Consider the following 21,171-nt stretch of genomic DNA (forward strand, 5'->3'; position numbering starts at 1 on the left):
TACCACATAAAAATAAAGGTATTGTGTCAAAAAATTAAGAACTATTATGTATCAAAGGATACTATCAATAGAATAAAACAGCTACATACCAAATGGAAGAGAAGAACTGCAAATCACTTATATGATATGGAAATAATATCTGGAATACATAAACTCAACAGCAAAAAAAAAAAAATTAAAAGATGGGCAAAGGACATAAAGAGACATTTATCCAAAGAAAATAACAAGTGGTCAGTAAGAACATGAAAAGATGCTCACAACCAACATCACTAATCATTAGGCAAATACAAATAAAAATTATAATGAGATACTAAGTCACTTCAATTCAGATGACTATTAGTTAAAAAGAGGAGGAAGAGACAAAAACAGAAAACAAGTATTAGTAGAATGGGTATGAAAAAACTAGAACTTTGTGCACTGCTTTTGGAAATATATTTTGCTGTGGAAAACCATATGGTAGTTGCTTAAAAAATTAAACAAAGAATTACCATTTTATCCAACAATTCCAGTTCTGGATGTATAAATAAAAGAACTAAAAGCAAGGACTCAAACAGATATTTATGCACCAATGCTCCCAGGAAATTTATTCACAATAATCAAAAGATAGAAGAAAACAATCCAAATGTCCAGTAATCAAATGGATAAACAAACTGTGGTATATAATTACAACTGAACTTTCAGAACCTTTTTAAAAAGGACATCAACCAGGTACAGTAAAACATACTGTAATCCCAGCAACTCAGGAGGCAGAGGTTAGGAGGGCTGCAAGTTCGAGGCAAGCCTCAGCAATTTAGGGAGATCCCGGCTCAAAATAAAAAATTAAAAGTGCTGGAGATGTAGCTCAGTAGCACATCACCTCTGGTACCAATAAATAAATAAATAAATAGCCCGCCTACTACCAAGAAAGAAAAAAAGAAAAGGACATCACCCCATCTCATGCCATAACATAGAGGAACTTTAAAAACTTTAGGTTACATGAAATAAGTCAGTCACAAAAGAACAAATATTGTTATGATTCTACTTTTTTTTCTTTTCCCACATTTTTAGCAGTGCATTATTTTCATTCTATTTATATGAGATATTCTAGAGTATCACATTCATAGAAAGAGTAGAATTGTAGTTACCAGACACTGAAGGGGAGGAAGAAATGGGGTATTATTAAGTGGGTACAGAGTTACAGTATGGGATGATGAAAATGTTCTGAAGATGGGTGGTGGTAATGGATATGCAAAAATGTGAATGTGCTTAATGCCACCACTATATACTTAAAAATGGTAAATTATTATGTACATTTTACCACAATTTCAAAAAATACTAATACTAAAACAAAATATTATATGCATGTCTACAAAATATTTGGAGTAAAATTTCATTAATTTTAGCTTACTATTTAGATCACATAAGCACTGATTTTTTTTAACAAGTTAAAGCTAATGGAGTTTTACCAAAAGTCTATTAAAACTTGCTTCCAGAAAACACAGATGGGTGTTTTGAATGTCAAGCAATTAGTATATCTTTTCCTGAGTAAGGGGAAGAGAGAGGAATCTCTCTAAATTCCAAGGCCTATATCTGTATTCAGACAACATTAACACAGGGGAAAAAATACCTTAAACTGAATTTTCAGCTGAAATTTTCTGTATGTTTTAAAACTCAGAAGTTAGATTTCTGAAAGGATTTCAGTGTGAACTCAACTCCCTTAATCTAAGCAGTACCATAGAAACTAGCATTCAGATTCCTAACAATCCTGCAGCTGATACTGACAATGGATTATTCATCATCACTTAAAATCAATTGTTTAGTGTTTTGATTTGTTGATTAAGTAAACAAATATTTTAGGAGCATGGACTTTAAACAGAAGGTAAACTACTTATCAAAACTTCCTACTTTCATAATTCTGGTGAATCAATCACACATTAAAATTTTCAAAAGCTACTAATACAAAACTAAGCACAATAAAAGAACTGAACCTTTGTTAAAAAAAAAAAAAAGCAGGTATCTATCCAGAGAAAATACATCAAGTAATGATTCATTACTTCTTTAAAAGAGAGGAATATGATGATTTAATTTTGGACATATTACTTGAGACGGTCATGGACAAGTGGAAATGTCAAATGGGACACTCTGTAAAATAAGTCTCATACTTCATGGCTAAAAATATGTATCTGGGAGTCTTCAGAATACAGACAATATTAACGAGACAAAAGTGTAAAATGAACAAAGACCACCAACAGGTAACAAATCATTTATTTCGGTTGCAAATACATGTCCCCAACCAATCCTGTAACCATGAGGTTTGTTGACAATTTGGCCAACATTTAAAACTTAAACACTTCAAAAAGAAAAAATAAATTGACTTTCAACTTCCCCTGAAAATTCCATTCTATTTTCAAGAATTTACTTTAAGGCAATAAGAAGACAATGACAAAGATATATGTACAAGGATATTCATCCCTTTGCAATCAAAATAGTGAATACATGGGGAAGGTGGATAGGCAAGAATACAAGAATGCCCTGTCCACATAATAAAATACTATAGCCATTACAACATTTACATCATATTGTTATAGGCAGAAAATATATAATTTCAATTTTGCTTTTAACATTTTTTAAATATTTTGTGTATAGGTATAAGACTAATGGATATTCATGTTATTGAAAGTAATGAACTTTTGGGTAATTTTTTCACTATTTCATTTTTTTCTATAACAATACCATTGTTGTGTACTAGGGTTGTGGCTCAGTGGTAGCACGCTTGCCTAGCATGCATGAGACCCTGGGTTCAATCCTCAGCACCACATAAAAATAAAGGTATTATGTCCACCTACAACTAAAAAATTTATTTAAAAAAAAATACCATTGTTGTGGTTAAAAAAGGTTATTAAAAACAACAAAAACTTACTTACTTTAAACTTGCTTTTAAAACTGAGAAGAAAAAGTCATGAAAAGCCAGAAAGCATTCAAGAATAAATTGTAAACATTACTGAAATGTTTCTTCTACTTTGGCATCTTGTGCAATTTTCCAGTTACTCTTTCTTCACAACATGCTTAGAATTTCAAAGCATTATCTGACTAAGAAAACTTGGATCCTAGCCCCCAAAATATCACTACACTAGTTGGATAACTTTTGGTAACTGATGATTTTTTAAGTAAAATGTTTTATAATGTGAACATTTAAATTATATGTACACCACAGGAGGCAAGAAAAAACATTTTATATTTGCAAATATTTGAGGGAAAGTAGTCCAAAGATACAGTATTACTTCTAAGAAGTGTATTTCAAAGCACAGTATGTTATTAATATTTATGATGTGGAAAAAACTGTGATGTGATAAAAGGTTGCCTATTTCATACAATATTTTCCTTTACACATTGATACTTCATGCATGCAAGATGGATATGAGAAGAAAAGATCAAATGGAAAACTCATAATTAATTTCCAATAGGTGGTTATTAAATTTATCTAAGGTTATCCAATTCACAAAAAAACAAACTAAATATGAAATAAAATTAGTAATGTATTTAAAAAATTATTTTTTCCAAAAAGTATAGCAGGTGTTTCCATGTGATTTTTTTCCCTGTTTATAGTAGTTTATTAAAATGAAAAGAAAGAGAGAAAAGGGGGGGGTGCTGCCAAGTCAAAAGTGTTCCAGGACCCATTTTAATCGGAACACTTTTCTTTATGAAATGTCAATCAAGCTGTGTAAAAAAGTACCCTATAATTTTCAAGTCACCTTAGAAAGCACCTGCTATTCAATTTGGTAAAAGATCTTTAAAAAAAATCTTTCAGCAGGCCTTTCAAGTATATTTTCATAACATGTTCACAGCCCCAGGCAAAAAAATTGGAATTAAGGAGGATAAGTCAATCGTCCAGTCTTAGTTAAAACTCTCAAGAACTTTTCTACTACAACATAGTAATTGTTCCTGAACTTTAGTCATTTGTATAAAAACCTCTCAATTTCTGCCTAAATTACATACCACTCAGTGCACTAGTATTTACCTATTTCAGTCTTTAAATCAATTCCCTTTATTACTTTGTGAAATGTATTTAAGTATAAAAGTATTACTGCTATTAAAGAAAATCTAGCAAACTTGCCACATTGGACAGTAGCCTTAAAAACAATAAAAACATAATTAAATATAAAGAAAAAATGGAAGCAATTTATTAAGTGTAATTTATGAATGCATGCTATCATGGTGTTATTATTTATTATTTCCACGACTGTATATATTCCATGACTGAAATAAGACCACTCCAATTTTCAATTTTAATATAAGCCAGATGAAAGACTTCTATCTCACATGTGTACTTAATCAGAAAAGGAAACAGTTCAGGCAACCTTCTTAATAGGGTTAGAATACTGAAAATCAATTTCTTTTTTTTTTTTTTTTTGTGAGAGAATCATGGAGTACACTTGTTTGATATGGGTTGGGGGTGTAAAACAATTGAGCAAGCTATAGAAGAATCTTTTATAGAAAATCTTTTCCGTGTCCTATCAGGTTGAGTTATTATGTGCTCAAAATGGGAAAACAAATGGGAAAAGACAACAGTAAAGAATGGCTAAATATAATATGGCATAACTGTAAATTACAGTTGCAAAAAAAAGAATGAGGAAGCTCTCATTGTTCCACTGATATGGAACAATGGCCAAGAGATCTTAAGTGACAAAAAGCAAAGTACAGATCAAATTGTGGACAGGTTACTAGTATAGAATAAAATATCTCTCCCCTTTTACAGATGCACACATCATCATTACCATCATCATCACTATAATATAATATAAAGCTGCTCCCCACGCCCTTTACACTGCAGTCATTTCCCTGCCTCCCAATTTACAACCTAGTTTGTCAGTCTGTGAACATCCTAGCTAGCTATTGGTTCATCTATCAGCTGTCAAGTATTCTTCTCTGTTATTGGTCCCTGCTAGCCCTTGGAATTCCACTGCTTAAGAATAGCTCCCCCACCATTTTCACTCTCTCCTCCTCACTCTGAAAATCAATTTCTTATAAAGAGTAGCTTTTGCTCAATAAACTTTCATCTCAAGATGACTTCTGAAGCATTTTTCCTAAATGTGAAAATGTGCTTTGCAATTATCAAATACTGATGGGAAATAGGTATTATTTCCATTCATTTCTGCCATTCAGTTGATTTTTTTAAAAACTTAAAAAAAAAAAACTTTTATCAGGGCTTTTAAGTGTGTTTTCACATAGGCTCACAGCCACCATCAGATAAGTTCATAACCAGATGACTCAGACAAACAGTAAGCTTTCTCTTAAGTACTGAATGAATGGAGAAATGATATATTTCAAGAACCCTGGTGTATAATACCAACAATATGTACTTTGCATAATTACATTTAAAATACTTATAATCTCCTTATGAGATAGCCATTATTATTTCCATTTACATATAAGAAAACTGTCCCCCAAATCAGAAACACTAAAAACAGGAGTCAAGACTAAACCCAGGAAAGTCCGCTAATAGTTATACAGAGTTGTTTTCAAGGAGGATGAAAAGCTAACAGTCTGAATATTTTCCCAGACAGGCTAGTTTTGGGTGCCCAGCACCAACCTTGGCCAGGGACCCTAGATCTAGGGATACCATTGGTCAATAGTCTGGCCACTGTAGTCCTTTAATCTTGCTACCAGCAAAAGAACACTGTGGTAGAGAAGGAAGGAGTCAAGGATTACCAACACCACTCATATAAAGGAATCCACCACCACTTCCATAGCCTGGTTCCTTCCCTTCTCATTGGCTATGCCAGGAGCACCACAACCCTTTAAGCTGCAGCTGTAGCTTTCTCCTATTTGCCCACACTTTGGAATATAGATCTCCCTTGTTTCAGAATACCTGTGCTTTGACAATTTGAAATTTACTCACCTTAAAAGAAAATAAAAAGCAGGTTTTTAGCAAGTATATAATACTATACTGAAAACTTCCAAGAAAAGTATATAGAATTCCTGCATTACTACCATCCAGATTGACTGATTTTTAACATTCTGCCATATGTATTTTTTAATTCTTTCTCTCCTCTTCCTCATGAAGAATGTCTGTGTGTGTGTATGTGCTACATATCTTCATATAGATAAAATTTATTATTCTGAACCACTTGAGGGTAAGTTGCATATAGTATGCCTTTTATACCTTAATACTTAAAAGTGTGAATTTGGTAAGAACAAGAATATTCTTTTACAAAACCACAGTAATCAAATTCAGAAAATATAACACTGCTGCAATGCTTTTAAATCTAAGTCATAATTTCATTTTTGTTAATTGTTCTAATAATATTCTTTAGGGCATTTCCCCCCCTTTATAACAAGATTTAAGATCATATACTACATATACTTGTCAGAATCTGTGATCTCCTGTGATCCCCTGGCCTTTTCCTTTAATGACACTGACATTTTAAAGATTGTAAGTCAGTTTTTCTGAAGAACATTTCTCAGTTTAGGACTGTTTCAGCCAAAATACTATATAAGTGATCTTATATCCTTAGTATACCATATTATCTACAGGCAACTGATGTTCATGGACCTCTTAGTGATATTTATTTTCATCATTTGACCAAGGTGTCATCTGTTTTATCTACTGTATAGAACCATTTTCCCCTCATAAATAGTAAGCAATCTGTGGGAAGACAGATTTAAGCCATATAAATAACATACTTCTAAAAGGTTTTTCCCTTGGATTTAGAACCTTTTTGTGATTTTTTTCCCAGAAGCATTCTACACCAAAATAATTACAAAATGATAATTTTCCAATCCCATTACTCCCTCTACATTTATTAGCTGTAAGAGTTCATCCCTTTCCTCTATTTAGCTATTTGTTATCAATATAGATTTGAGAATCCCTCTTTTATTCAAAGGACTATAATCCACTCTTCTCCTTACTAATTTTAATGCTCAAATTATCTCTGATTTGCTCAGTGCCCCACCCAAGCTGGGTCCTGTGTGGTTTTTCTCAACATGCACCCATCATTTTTCTGGATATTTCCTTACTTTCTGCTCCAGCAAGATGTTCTAGGTTGATTTGGTACTTTCCTGAACCGTCCCTAGAATAAGTCATTCATCCAACACATTTATCCACTGGGTTAAATGGTGATGGAAGTTCCTGTGTATTACAGGATGTTTATATACCCTGCCCCTACCCAAGAGAAACTAGTAGCAACCTCCTCCAGTCATGATAACCAAAAATATTTTCAGATATTGCCAAATATCCACTGGGGGGGGGGGTGAAAATTGTCCCTGGTTATCAAACAGTTTCAGAATCACCTCACACTCTTACCAAAAAGTATATAAATAAACAAAAAATAAACCATACAAAAAAGTTCTATGTTTATTTGCAGTTTGTTCTTTCTACAAACTCAGGAAATACAGTCAAAATGCTAAGTTACTTGAAGCCAGGCATGGTGGCACACACCTGTAATCCCAGCAGCTTGGGAGGCTGAGGCAGGAAGATCACCTCAGCCAGCCTCAACAACTTAGTGAGGCCCGAGGCAACTTAGTGAGACCATGCCTCAAAATGAAAAATAAAAAGTGCTGGGGATGTGACTTAGGGGTTGAACACCTGGTACCAAGAAAGAAAAAAAATGTTATTTTGATCAATTAGTTCCTTTCTACACCCCCATCTAGTCCCACTTTCTTAAAAGTGGTATGGTTATGCACTTGCAATGAAGTTGGGGTTCATTTCTGTTTGCATTCACACACACACAAATGTTTCTTATTTAGCCTTCATTCTTAGACAAAAGTAACATACTATATTTATTCTGCTGCAATTTTACTTTTTTCTCCTGTGAGTTCACAGAGATTGTCTTTGTTTTTTCTCCACTTAACTTCACTAAGAACTTTCCTATGTATTAACAAAAATACTATGAAAGCAGACTTAAAACCTCGGTGTGGTTTTATTTTATAAACCCAACAAAACTCACTGAATTTTAAAAGAGAAAAGAAGAGCAGAGATTCTAATCCAAATTATTCGCATTTTACAGACAAGAAATCTGAGATTCAGAAGTCTCAGAGCCTTTATAAAGTTCAGTCCACTATACACATAAATATTAATTATTAGACGCTATTGTAAATACTAAAGAAACAAAGATGTATTTCTAAAAAAAAAATCTTAGTGCTTTCAAGAGTGAATGTGAATAAATGTTAATATAGTACTGCATTCAATGTCAGGTACAAAATTTACAAATATAATAAAGTCAGAAGGATTTTGTTTTATTTTTTGTTTGATTTCAAGTTTATTAATGTTTATTGGAATAGAGAATATATGGCATGAAAGAACAGGATATGGAATTTACATAAAACCCCACGAGTTACATTAGCTGGGGTCCAGAATTTGTAGAAAAATTGGAAAAAAAAAAAAAAAAAGCAGGGGTCAGGGCTGGGTTGTGGCTCTGTGGTAGAGCGCTTGCCTAACGTGTGAGGCACTGGTTAAATCCTCAGCACAATATAAAAATAAATGAATAAAATAAAGGTATTGAGTCCATCTACAACTAAAAATGAAAAAAATAAAAAAAAAAACAGGAGAGTTTCAAAAAAAAATTTTTTTTTTAATTCAGGCATCAGATTCCAAATGACACAGACTTTAATTTAAATGTGAGTTTGGAAAGTCATTATTAGTTTTATTCTGGCTTTACTATTGTGACCTTGGAAATGTCATTTGATTTCATATGACTAATTGTAAAATAAGGAAATAAACATACACCATTCACATTATACACTAATGCATATTAAACTGAGTACAATGTATAAAGTGCTTCATAAATGTTAGTATTTCATCTCTAATGTTCCATAATTCTAACATTTAAAGCATTCTAAAATGTAACATATATCATTTGAAGATTACAATCTCTGTTAAACAAAGATTAATATGTATTGCGATTCCAAAGAAGCCAGAACAAGTAGACTGAATTTAGTGACAGGATTCTTCACTGTCTCAGAGGCTTCTGACAGAGGAAAAAGAGTCTATATTTTTCTTAATGTTCGTTCCATTTAATTTATATATGTAATTTAAAAATGAGCATTGTTCAATACTTAGAAGAAAATTCATATTTCTTTGGTTTCAACTATGATAATAAAAGATGAAATGGAAAATAAATTAAGATCTTTAGAGGCAATTCAGAGCAAAGAAACCTATAAATAATTTTTTTATGACCCATGGGCATATATACAGTCTAGGTCAACCACACATTGCTTAAGGACTATGCTGGCAGTAAAGGGCAACTCAACAAAGAAAGTTAGAAAAACAGTAGAACATGAAAGTAACAAAGAAAAGATAGAAGAGGTACCCAGAGTTAGCCAATCTTGGAATCATCCTAACTATACCTCTCATTACATGAAATAATAAAATCTTTACTGGTTTATTAGCTTCTTTGTTACCTATAGCAGAAAGCAGCCCGATACACATATGTAGACAATTCAAGAGTTGATTATAATTTGCTCCTAAAACTACAAAAAAAAAAAAAAGATAGTTAATTCAAAAATGTTTCTGATAGGTCATTTTCATATGAAATCATAAATAATCTTTTCTTGATCTGTGACTTATAATTTTTACCCATAAAAATGCTACATTAATAATATGCTCAAAGTGCTGATAAGATCAGAATCTTCTAGGTTGAAATATCAGATGATATATAAAGCTAGAAATAGAAAGCAAAGACCATATAATGAACACATATACTGCCTTAAAAATCAGTTTCCTATGCAGTTCTAAAGAAGTTTGACTATTTCTAATATCCAACAGGTACTCAATTTAAGTACTCAATTAAAAACTGTTGAACAGCAATAGCAACAAGTGTGGGTGATAGGAGCTGAAGTTCAAAAAACAATCATAGTCATATACTCAAAAAAAATGACTAATAAAATGACTTTAACAAAGACAAAAGAGGAGACAGTGGAACAGTAGTAACCTTGTTGCACTTGCAGTAATCTTGCTGCTACTTATTTCTTCCTAAAATCAAAAGTACCTTACAAAACTGCTTCAAAATTCTCTCACTTCTAATCATTCAATCAAAATCCAGTATCTGTTTTGGAAAGGTTCTGCTAGCATAGTGAGATGGTAGTTTTCTTAATGAAATAAAAAGCCCTATGGGTCACAGCCCTCAACCAAGAAGAAGTCAACTAATAGCATTAATTTACTGGCATCCAGCACTCAAAATACATCTCACAACAACTACTGACATCGTTAAAGTGAAGACAGAAGATCAGTGTTTGGTTTTTGTTTTTAAACTACATGCCTCAGATTAAGTCTGTCTGCAAAGGAGTTACTGAAGAAGATTATTTTAAAGCCATATTCTGAAGAAGGAATTGACCTGTTAATAAAAAGCTGAATTTTGGGGGTTTCAAGATGGCGGACTAGAGGGTGGCTGCATTTCATGTTGCTCCAGGACTCAGGATTCAAAGGAGGAGATATTGAGAGACTTGGGATCAACTCAAAGCCGCCGGGGTGACTCTCTCCCATTGGGGAGGCACCCCGGATGGGGCGGTAGTCCCAGAACGGAGGGAACTTTGTGAAGCAGAGTTGCCCAACAAGACACCCCTCCCCTCCGCTGGAGCAGTGAACTCGGACAACTGGGAGCACTGGAGAGGAGGCCGCTCAGCACAACACTTGGACTCGGAGCAACCACTGGGGCTCCGAGCGGCTGCCCAGAGGAAGAGCTGCACAGCGAGCTGTTTGGACTCAGAGCGACTGATCCTGAACACCTGGGAGCTGCCCGGAGGAGGAGGAGTGCAGTGGGTCGCTTGGACTCAGAGTGACCGCTCTTGAACACCCGGGGGACTACCCGGAGGAGGAGAAGGAGAAGTGCGGCGGGCGCTTGGTCTCGGAGCGCCTGCACCAGAGCTCTAGGCGGCTGCCCGGAGGAGGAGGGGTGTGGCGGGTCGCATGGACTCAAGAGTGACTGCTCCTGAACACCCAGGGGGCTGCCCGGAGGAGGAGGAGAAGTGAGGCGGGTCACTTGGACTCGGAGTGACTGCCCACGGCTACGGGCAGTTGGTGGGAGGAGGAGGCACGCAGTAAGTTGCTTGGACTCCTAATGACCGCACTGAAACACCGGGCGATTGCCTGGAGGAAGAGGCATGCAGGACGTCGCTGGGACTCGGAGTAACTGTACAGGGCTCCAGGTGGCTGCTCAGAGGAGGGGCCGCATAGCCAGGCGATTAGGTGCAGAGCAGGGTCCCAGGACCTAGGAGGCTTCTTGGTGGAAGAGCCGCACAGAGACACGCTTAGGGGTGGAGCAAAGGTTCCAGGACTGCGGGCAGATTCTCTGAGGAGAGGCAGCCTAAGGAGACTCGTCTGCGAAGGGTGAGGCTCCCAGGCCCAGGAGGTAGGTCGGGGCCCCTGGGAACGTTGCAGAGGAAGGCAGCCCAGCACAGGCAGTAGTTGTGGATTGAGGGGAACCTTTAGTAGGGGAACTGACCAGCAAGACCTCCCCATCAGGTAAGTCTTCCCTGCCGGGTGAAGTTTTCCCACAAGGACAGAAAAACCAGAGACACAGGCCCAAACAGGCCTTGCCTCAGCCCGCAGCCAGTTCCCCTTTGGATGACCACTGGTCAACAAGTGGAGGTACCTTTGCCCACTAGCAGGGAATACACCCCCTGAAGGCCACCACCCCTAGAGAGGCAGCTTCCTTGTGGAGCACCGCATTATCAACTTCCTCTAAGACTTCAGGCTACTGAAGGCTAAGAGGGGATATACTAGAAATCTTCAGGGACATTATAAGTCAATAGAGGAAATCTGCAATATCTTAGCGGTCCACTGATACCTGAACAATATGAGAAAACAAGGGAAGAAAATGCCCCAAATAAATCTAGATGTTACATTAATAAAATCCAATGACAGCATGGCAGAAGAAATGACAGAAAGGGAGTTCAGAATGTACATAATTAAAATGATCAGGAAAGCAAACGATGAGATGAAAGAGCAAATGCAGGCACTGAACAATGAGATGAAAGAGCAAATGCAAGCACTGAATGATCACACCAATCAACAATAAAAAGAGCAAATACAGGAAGCAAAAGATCATTTCAACAAAGAGTTAGAGATATTGAAAAAAAAAACAAACAGAAATCCTTGAAATGAAGGAAACAATAAACCAAATTAAGAACTCCATAGAAAGCATAACCAATAGGATAGAATACCTGGAAGACAGAATCTCAGATATTGAAGACAAAATATTTAACCTTGAAAACAAAGTTGACCAAACAGAGAAGATGGTAAGAAACCATGAACAGAATCTCTAAGAACTATGGGATATCATGAAAAGGCCAAATTTAACAATTACTGGGATTGAGGAAGGCCTAGAGAAACAAACCAAAGGAATGAACAATCTATTCAATGAAATAATATCAGAAAATTTCCCAAATCTGAAGAATGAAATGGAAAATCAAGTTCAAGAGGCTTATAGGACTCCAAATACACAAAATTACAACAGACCCACACCAAGGCACATTAAAATGAAAATGCCTAACATACAAAATACAGAATTTTAAAGGCTGTGAGAGAAAAGAACCAAATTACATTCAGGGGGAAACCGATACAGATATCAGCAGATTTTTCAATCCAGACCCTAAAAGCGAGAAGGGCCTGGAACAACATTTTCAAGCCCTGAAAGAAAATGGATGCCATCCAAGAATCTTATACCCAGCAAAATTTACCTTCAAATTTGACGATGAAATAAAATCCTTCCATGATAAACAAAAGCTAAAAGAATTTACAAAAAGAAAGCCAGCACTACAGAACATTCTCAGCAAAATATTCCATGAGGAAGAGATGAAAAACAAAGAAGCAAATCAGCAAAGGGAGGAATTATCCTAAAGGAATTGTCAAATAAAGGAGGAATCAAGTCGTGTCAAATAAATAAATACATAAATAAAATTTTAAAAATGAACCAAATGACCAGGAAACCAAATCATATCTCAATAATAACCCTGAATGTTAATGGCCTGAATTCATCAATCAGAAGACATAGACTGGCAGATTGGATTAAAAAAAGATCCAACAATATGTTGCCTACAAGAGACTCACCTCATAGAAAAAGATACCCATAGACTAAAGGTGAAAGAATGGGGAAAAACATACCATGCACATGGACTCAGCAAAAAAGCTGGAGTATCCATCCTCATTTCAGATAATGTGGACTTCAAGCCAAAGTTAGTCAGAAGGGATAAAGAAGGACATTTCATACTGCTTAAGGGAACCATAAATCAGCAAGATATAACAATCATAAACATCTATGCCCCAAACAGTGGCTCATCCATGTATGTCACACAGATCTTTCTCAATTTCAGAAACCAAATAGACCATAACACAGTAACACTAGGTGATTTTAACATGCCTCTCTCACCACTGGACAGATCTTCCAAACAAAAATTGAACAAAGAAACCACAGATCTCAATAACACAACCAATAATTTAGACTTAATGGACATTTATAGAATATACCACCCAACCAAGAGCGAATACACTTTCTTCTCAGCAGCACATGGATCCTTCTCTAAAATAGACCATATATTATGCCACAAAGCTAATGTTAGCAAATACAAGAAGATAGAGACATTACCCTGTATTCTATCAGATCATAATGGATTCAAATTAGAAATAAATGAAAGAGTAAAAAACAGAAACTACTCCAATACCTGGAGATTAAACAATATGCTATTATATGATGAATGGATAACAGAAGGTATTAGGAAGGAAATTAAAAAATTCCTAGAGGTAAATGAGAACAAAGAAACATCATATCAAAATCTCTGGGACACTATGAAAGCAGTACTTAGAGGGAAATTTATTTCATGGAGCGCATTCAATAAAAGAAGTAAAACTCAACAAATAAACGATCTAACACTACAGCTCAAAGCCTTAGAAAAAGAACAGACCAACACCAAAAGTAGTAGAAGACAGGAAATAGTTAAACTCAGAGCTGAAATCAATGAAATTGAAACAAAAGAAACTATACAAAAAATTGACAAAATAAATAGTTGGTTCTTCGAAAAAATAAACAAAATTGATAAACTTTTAGCCACACTAACAAAGAGAAGATGAGAGAAAACCCAAATCACTAAAATTCGGAATGAACAAGGAAATATCACAACAGACACGATTGAAATACAAAACATAATTACAAGCTATTGTGAAAATCTATACTCCAACAAAATAGAAAATTTCTAAGACATCAACAGGTTTCTAGAGACATATGAATTGCCTAAACTGAACGAGGAGGACATACACAATTTAAATAGACCAATTTCAAGCAATGAAATAGAAGAAGTCATCAAAAGCCTACCAACAAAGAAAAGTCCAAGGCCAGATGGGTTCTCAGCCGAGTTCTACAAAACCTTAAAAGAAGAGCTCATTCCAATACTTCTCAAAGTATTCCATAAAATAGAAGAGGAGGGAACCCTCCCAAACTCATTCTATGAAAACTTTTAGAACTCATAAGTGAATTCAGTAAAGTAGCAGGATATAAGATCAATGCACATAAATCTAATGCATTTTTATACATAAGTGATGAATATTTGAAAAGAATAATTTGGAAAACTACCCCATTCACAATAACCTCGAAAAAAATAAAATACTTGGGAATCAATCTCACAAAAGAGGTGAAAGACCTCTACAATGAGAACTACAGAACACTAAAGAAAGAAATTAAAGAAAACCTTAGAAGATGGGAAGATCTCCCATGATCTTGGATAGGCAGAATTAATATTGTCAAAATGGCCATACTACCAAAAGTGCTATACAGATTCAATGCAATCCCAATTAAAATCCCAATGACGTAACTTACAGAAATAGAGCAAGCAATCATGAAATTCATCTGGAAAAATAAGAAACCCAGAATAGATAAAGCAATCCTTAGCAGAAAGAGTGAAGCAGGGGGTATCTCAATACCAGATCTTCAACTCTATTACAAAGCAATAGTAACAAAAATGGCATGGTACTGGTACCAAAATAGAAAGGTAGATCAATGGTACAGAATAGAAGACATGGACACAAACCCATATAAATACAATTTTCTCATACTAGACAAAGGGGCCAAAAATATGCAATGGAGAAAAGATAGCCTCTTCAACAAATGGTGCTGGGAGAATTGGAAATCCATATGCAACAGAATGAAACTAAACCCGTATCTCTCACCATGCACGAAACTCAACTCAAAATGGATTAAGGACCTCGGAATCAGACCAGAGACCCTGCATCTTATAGGAAAAAAAGTAGGTCCAGATCTTCAACATGTCGGCTTAGGACCAGACTTCCTAAACAGGACTCCCATAGCACAAGAAATAAAAGCAAGAATCAATAACTGGGATAGATTCAGCAATGCGAAGAAAGAGCCTACAGAGTGGGAGAAAATCTTTGCCAATCATACTTCAGATACAGCACTAATCTCCAGAATCTATAAAGAACTCAAAAAACTCTACACCAAGAATGCAAATAATCCAATCAACAAATGGGATAAGGAAATGAATAGACACTTCACAGAAGATCTACAAGCAATCAACAAACATATGGAAAAATGTTCAACATCTCTAGTAATAAGAGAAATGCAAATCAAAACCACCCTAAGATTCCATCTCACCCCAATTAGAATGGCGATTATCAAGAACACAAGCAACTACAGGTGTTGTCGAGGATGTGGGGAAAAAGGTACACTCATACGTTGCTGGTGGGGCTGCAAATTAGTGCAGCCACCCTGGAAAGCAGTGTGGAGATTCCTTAGAAAACTTGGAATGGAACCACCATTTGACCCAGCTATCCCATTCCTTGGCCTATACCTAAAGGACTTAAAATCAGCATACTACAGAGATACAGCCACATCAATGTTCATAGCTGCTCAATTCACAATAGCCAGATTGTGGAACCAACCTAGATGTCCTTCAATTGATGAATGGATAAAGAAACTGTGGTATATATATACAATGGAATATTACTCAGCCATAAAGAATGATAAAATTATGGCATTTGCAGGCAAATGGATGAAATTGGAGAATATCATGCTAAGTGAGATAAGCCAATCTCAAAAAACCAAAGGTCGAATGATATCGCTAATAAGTGGATGATGACACATAATGGGGGGAGGGAGGGGTTAGTGTTAGGGTTAGAGTTAGGGTTAGGGAGGGGGGCAAGAATGTAGGAAGGAAGGACTGTATAGAGGGAAAAGAGGGGTGGGAGGGGTTGGGGAAGGGAAAAAAATAACAGAATGAATCAAACAACATTACCCTATGTAAATTTATGATTACACAAATGGTATGCCTTTACGCCATGTACAGAGAAACAGCATGTATCCCATTTGTTTACAATAAGAAATAAAAATAAAAAATAATAATAATTTGTACAACAAAAAAAAAAAAAGAAAAAAACAGCTGAATTTTCTCTCTGGTTTTTAGTAAAGAAGTACTGATAAGATAAAAGCCTTTAACTCTGGTGCTAACAGAAACCAGTACTTAAGATGCATTACACTGTCTGATCTCATTACCTTAATTTTCATTTGTCTTTTCCAAACTAAGGAAGAACATTAGAAATGTTACTTTCTTTTCTAATTGAGCAAGATCAAGATATAATCCTACTGGCTGGGGATATAGCTCAGTTGGTAGAGTGCTTGCCTTGCAAGCACAAGGCCCTGGGTTCAATCCCCAGCACCGAGAGGAAAAAAAAAAAAAAAAAAAGATATAATCCTATACAAATACTAATAACTGACTACTAATTATAAAAATCTGGACAAGATGTCAATATTGCAATTGTGTCTAATATCTTCAGAGATATTATGAAATCGACATAAATATATTAGAAAATATTTTCCTATTTTATCTCTCTTCTAAAAATAATTTTAATACAGAAATATTTACTTCACATATATGCAAAAATTATCTAGTATTTAAAGTATTTCAATTTTCTCAGCTGTGTGTCCTCTAAGTTCGACCTATATATTAAGATCTAGATTTTATTTTTAAGAACTAGACAGGAGATTCAATGCAATCCCCCATCAAAATACAAATGACATTCTCCACAGAATTAAATAACAATTATTAAATTAATTTGAAGAATAAGAGACCCAGACTAGCCAAAGCAATACTAAGCAAGAAAAGCAAAGCAGGAGGCATCACGATACCAGATCTGAAATTATACTAAAAACAGCATGGTATTCGCATCAAGATAGACATGAAGACCAATGGAACAGAATAGAATACACAGAGACAAATTCACATATCTATAGCTGTCTGATATTTCACAAAGGTGCCAAAAAAATGTATTTTGGATAAAAGACAGCCTTTTAAACAAATGGTGCTGGGAAAACTGGATAGCTATATGTAGAAAAATGAAACTAGAACCCTCTCTCTCACCCTGCATAAAACTCTAATCAAATGGATTGAAGACTTAGAAATTAGACCAAAAATTTACAACTGCTAGAAGAAAACATAGGATCAGCATTCTATCAGGTGCTGGCATTGCCAAAATTATAAGAAATTAAAACAAAGAATCAATAAATAGGACACCATCAAACTAAAAGTTTCTGCAGACCAAAGGAAATGATTAAAGGGCATGAAGAGAGAGCCTACAGAATGAAAGAAAATCTTGGTCAGTTACTCCTCCAATAGGGGATTAATATTCAGAATATACAAAGAATTCAAAATACTTAACACCAAACAAATAAATAAGTAAATAAGTGGGCAGAAGAACTAAACAGAAACTTCTCAAAAGAAGATACACAGGCTGTGATCCAGCTCAGTGGCAGAACTGTTGCCCAGCATGCACAAGGCCCTGGGTTCAATTCGTAGCACCACAAAAACAAATAAAAAGAATTTTTAAATCAAGTAGTTCTCTCTTAAAAAAAAAAAAAAAAAAAAAAAGCAGAAACAAAAATGACCTAGAAAAATATGCAAAAATGTTTAACATTTTTAGCAATCAGGGAAATGCAAATCAAAACTACACTAAGATTTCATCTCACTCCAGTCTGAATGGCAATAATCAAGAATACGAACAACAATAAATGTGGGAAGAAAAGAACACTTGTACATTGTTGGTGAGACCGCTGAAAAGGAATACAACCATTCTGGAAAGCAGTATGGAGATTCCTCAAAAAACTAGGAATGGAACCACCATATGACCCAGTTATACCACTCCTTGGTATTTCCCCAAAAGATCTAAAATCAGCGTACATCAGCTGATTTTACAGCTATCTCAATGTTTATAGTAGCACAATTCACTAAATTGTGCTAAATTAAGGAATCAACCCAGATGCCCATCAATAGACGAATGAATTAAGAATTGTGATACACACACACAATGAAATGAAGTTATACTTGGCCATAAAAAAAGAATGAAATTATGGCACTTGCCAGTAAATGGATGGAAAGGGAGAATATCACGCTAAGTGAAATAAGCCAAACTCAGAAACTAAAAGGTTGAATGTTTTCTCCCATATGTGAAAACTAAAGTAAAATAAAGGAAAGGAAGAGGGAAGGAGAGGATAACAGAAAGAAACAATCAAAACTAAATTAACAGATGCTCAAAAGGAAGTCTAGGAGAGTAGATGAAGGAGAATGGCAGAGGGAAGAGAAAAGGAAGTAAAAGTGTGGGGGGTTTTCATGAAGTGAAACAGATTTCCATGCATGTATAAGTAAGTATAACTATAAAGCTCTAATAAAAAAAATTTTTTTAAAGAACTAGACTGTAGATTGGTATGAGTTAATCATTAAATCTAGTAAAGTTTCCAAAATTTCTCATTTGAGACAACACAGTTCTTATTTTTAAATAGGATAAAAGAAAAGATATTTCCCTTGGAGTCAAATGAGCCAGCTTTAAATTCTAGATCTGTCACTAACTAGCTATTAGTGATCCTGACCAAGTTATTTAATCTTTCACTGTTTCTTCTTCATCAAAATAAAGCAGATACCATATTTCTCTCCAGTCATGTAAATGATAATGTAAATGAGAAAGTATATTAAAACATGGTATATTATAGTACACACAAGTCTTCCATAAATATTCAAAAAATGGCCTCTCAATCAGTTATTCTGTTTTGTTTGGTTGGTTCAAATATCAAAAAGGTAAGGCATATGTTAGTGGTTAAGAGGACAAGTTCTACAACAAGTGTGTCGGATTTTAAACCTTAGCTCCGCCATTTACTACAGGTATAGCCTGAGGAAGTTATTCAACTTCTCTAAATTTTAAGTGGCAAATCTTTAAAATACTGGAACAATAAATAGTAACAATGCTCATAAACTTGTAAAGATTAAGAGAGAATATTCAGCCTAATACCCTGCACATGTAAGCTTAATGTTGGTCATTATTACTATTACTTAAGATATAAAAACAATGAAAACAGTATATTTTTAAAAGCTCCTGAAGAGCTTTTGTGACAGTAAAATAAATTTGCAAGCGCTATGAAAATTACAACATATGTACTCAAATTGTTGTGAAATGACTACAAACAACAAATACCTGGACCCGTGTAAGGCCTTGGCCACCACCAACATTACACTGAGAGAACACCAGATCTACATCACTAACCTAAAATTAGTCCTCTGTTTTCAACCATATTCTCATCTATTCAACTTAGGTATTCCACAGGTTTGTCAAGACTCAACAACTGTACAAACCAAACATACCCAGTCTATTCCTTTTCTCTAACAGCCACTGCCACCTCTCCCTAGGCTTTGCAAAAGCCCCTAACTGGTCTCAGCAGGCATTTTTATTTTCCTCCAATTCAATTTCCTTATTTTCATTAGTACAACTTTTAAAATACAAATATAATCATGTCATTAGTCATTATTCTTAAAATCCAACCTTTAATGTGGTCCAGGGGCTGTGCCTAATCTTACCCCTCCTCTGCTCCATCCTCATTCCTTGCCACTATTCCTCTTGACAAGCAAACTTCCAGGCCCAGGTCCTTCTACACGTAGCTCCTAATTCCTTTCTGTTTCAGGGCCTTTGCACACACTACCATCCTGCTAGCTCTTGCTATGTCTCATTCTCAGTACTTCTTACCAAAAGTCTTATTCACTCTTTTTTTTTTTTTTTTGTCTTACATTCTTTGTCTTTATTACACACACATATCTACACATGCAGCTGTTTTATGTATAATTATTTCTATCAAATAATCCGACTAAGGCATTCTATTGTAAATCTTCCCTAAAATAGATTTAGGTAAAATTAGGTATTTTATGCGTATCACAGGCTTCAAAACTTAAGACTTCGTTGCCGATTTCAGTTCCGAGGCCATACATATAATTAAAAATATGCATTAAGTGCATTAAGGCAACAAAAGTGAGCTGAAAGAAATCACAGGGCTCAGGACAATTAAAGGGTGTATTTTGCTTGCATCAGTCACAATGTGAATGGCAAATACTGTGCGGACCTCGCAGGGCTTTCCTCTGGTATCTCCAGGTGTGCGCGGGGCAGCGTGAGCAGCCGAGGCGCCTTGGAGCTGCCGCGAGGGCTCACTTCTCTGCCTCTCCTTTCGTGGGTTCTTGTTTCAGTTTGTAATCGGCGAGTGCAGCCTTGATTGCATCTTCTGCCAGCATGGAGCAGTGCAGTTTCACGGGGGGAAGGCAGAGCTCCTTGGCGATGTCTGTGTTTTTGATGGTCAAGGCCTCTTCCACCGTCTTCCCTTTCACCCACTCAGTGGCCAGCGAGCTGGGGGCGATCGCAGAGCCACAGCCAAATGTCTTAAACCTGGCGTCCACAATCTTCCCCTTTTCATCCACTTGAATCTGTAATTTCATAACATCACTACACGCTGGAGCACCCACCAATCCAGTTCCAACATTTTTTGATGTCGTGTCAAGGGATCCTACATTTCCAGGATTTTCATAATGATCCACAACCTTCTTGTGATAGAGCTGGGCCGGGGCTGACAGCTCCCGAGCGGGCAGGCGCGGGCTCCGGAGCAGCAGGGCCGACGCCGCTCGCCTCAGACGGCCCGCTCCAGCCGCTGCCATCTTGCCGGCTCGCGCCTTCTTATTCATTCTTTATGTCTCAGCCATTACCATTACTTCCTCAGGGAAATGTTTTCTACCTCCAAACTATGTTAGGATTTCTAATACACTTTTTAAACACTGTACTTTTGTCTTGGCTTTCTGCAAAACTGTAATTAATTACTTATATAATTAAATATTTAATTTCTTTTTTTCCTCTGCCAAACTGTAAGCCAGTGAGGAAGAGGATCAAGTCTG

General features: G+C 35.7%; 2 protein-coding genes across 8 annotated transcripts in view; both read right to left on the reverse strand.

The window, feature by feature from the left end:
* The window catches only part of MEF2A (myocyte enhancer factor 2A), a 163,252-nt gene that overhangs the window by 95,254 nt on the left and 46,827 nt on the right, over nt 1-21,171 (reverse strand). The gene's annotated exons all lie outside the window — the stretch shown is intronic.
* LOC306648500 (iron-sulfur cluster assembly enzyme ISCU-like) lies at nt 20,044-20,951 on the reverse strand. The gene has a single exon (XM_079118695.1). It carries the CDS (start codon nt 20,935-20,937, stop codon nt 20,437-20,439), a length of 501 nt encoding a protein of 166 aa, XP_078974821.1. The 5' UTR covers nt 20,938-20,951; the 3' UTR covers nt 20,044-20,436.

Source organism: Sciurus vulgaris (assembly GCF_902686455.1).
Source record: "Sciurus vulgaris genome assembly, chromosome: 2".
Lineage (NCBI taxonomy): Eukaryota > Metazoa > Chordata > Mammalia > Rodentia > Sciuridae > Sciurus > Sciurus vulgaris.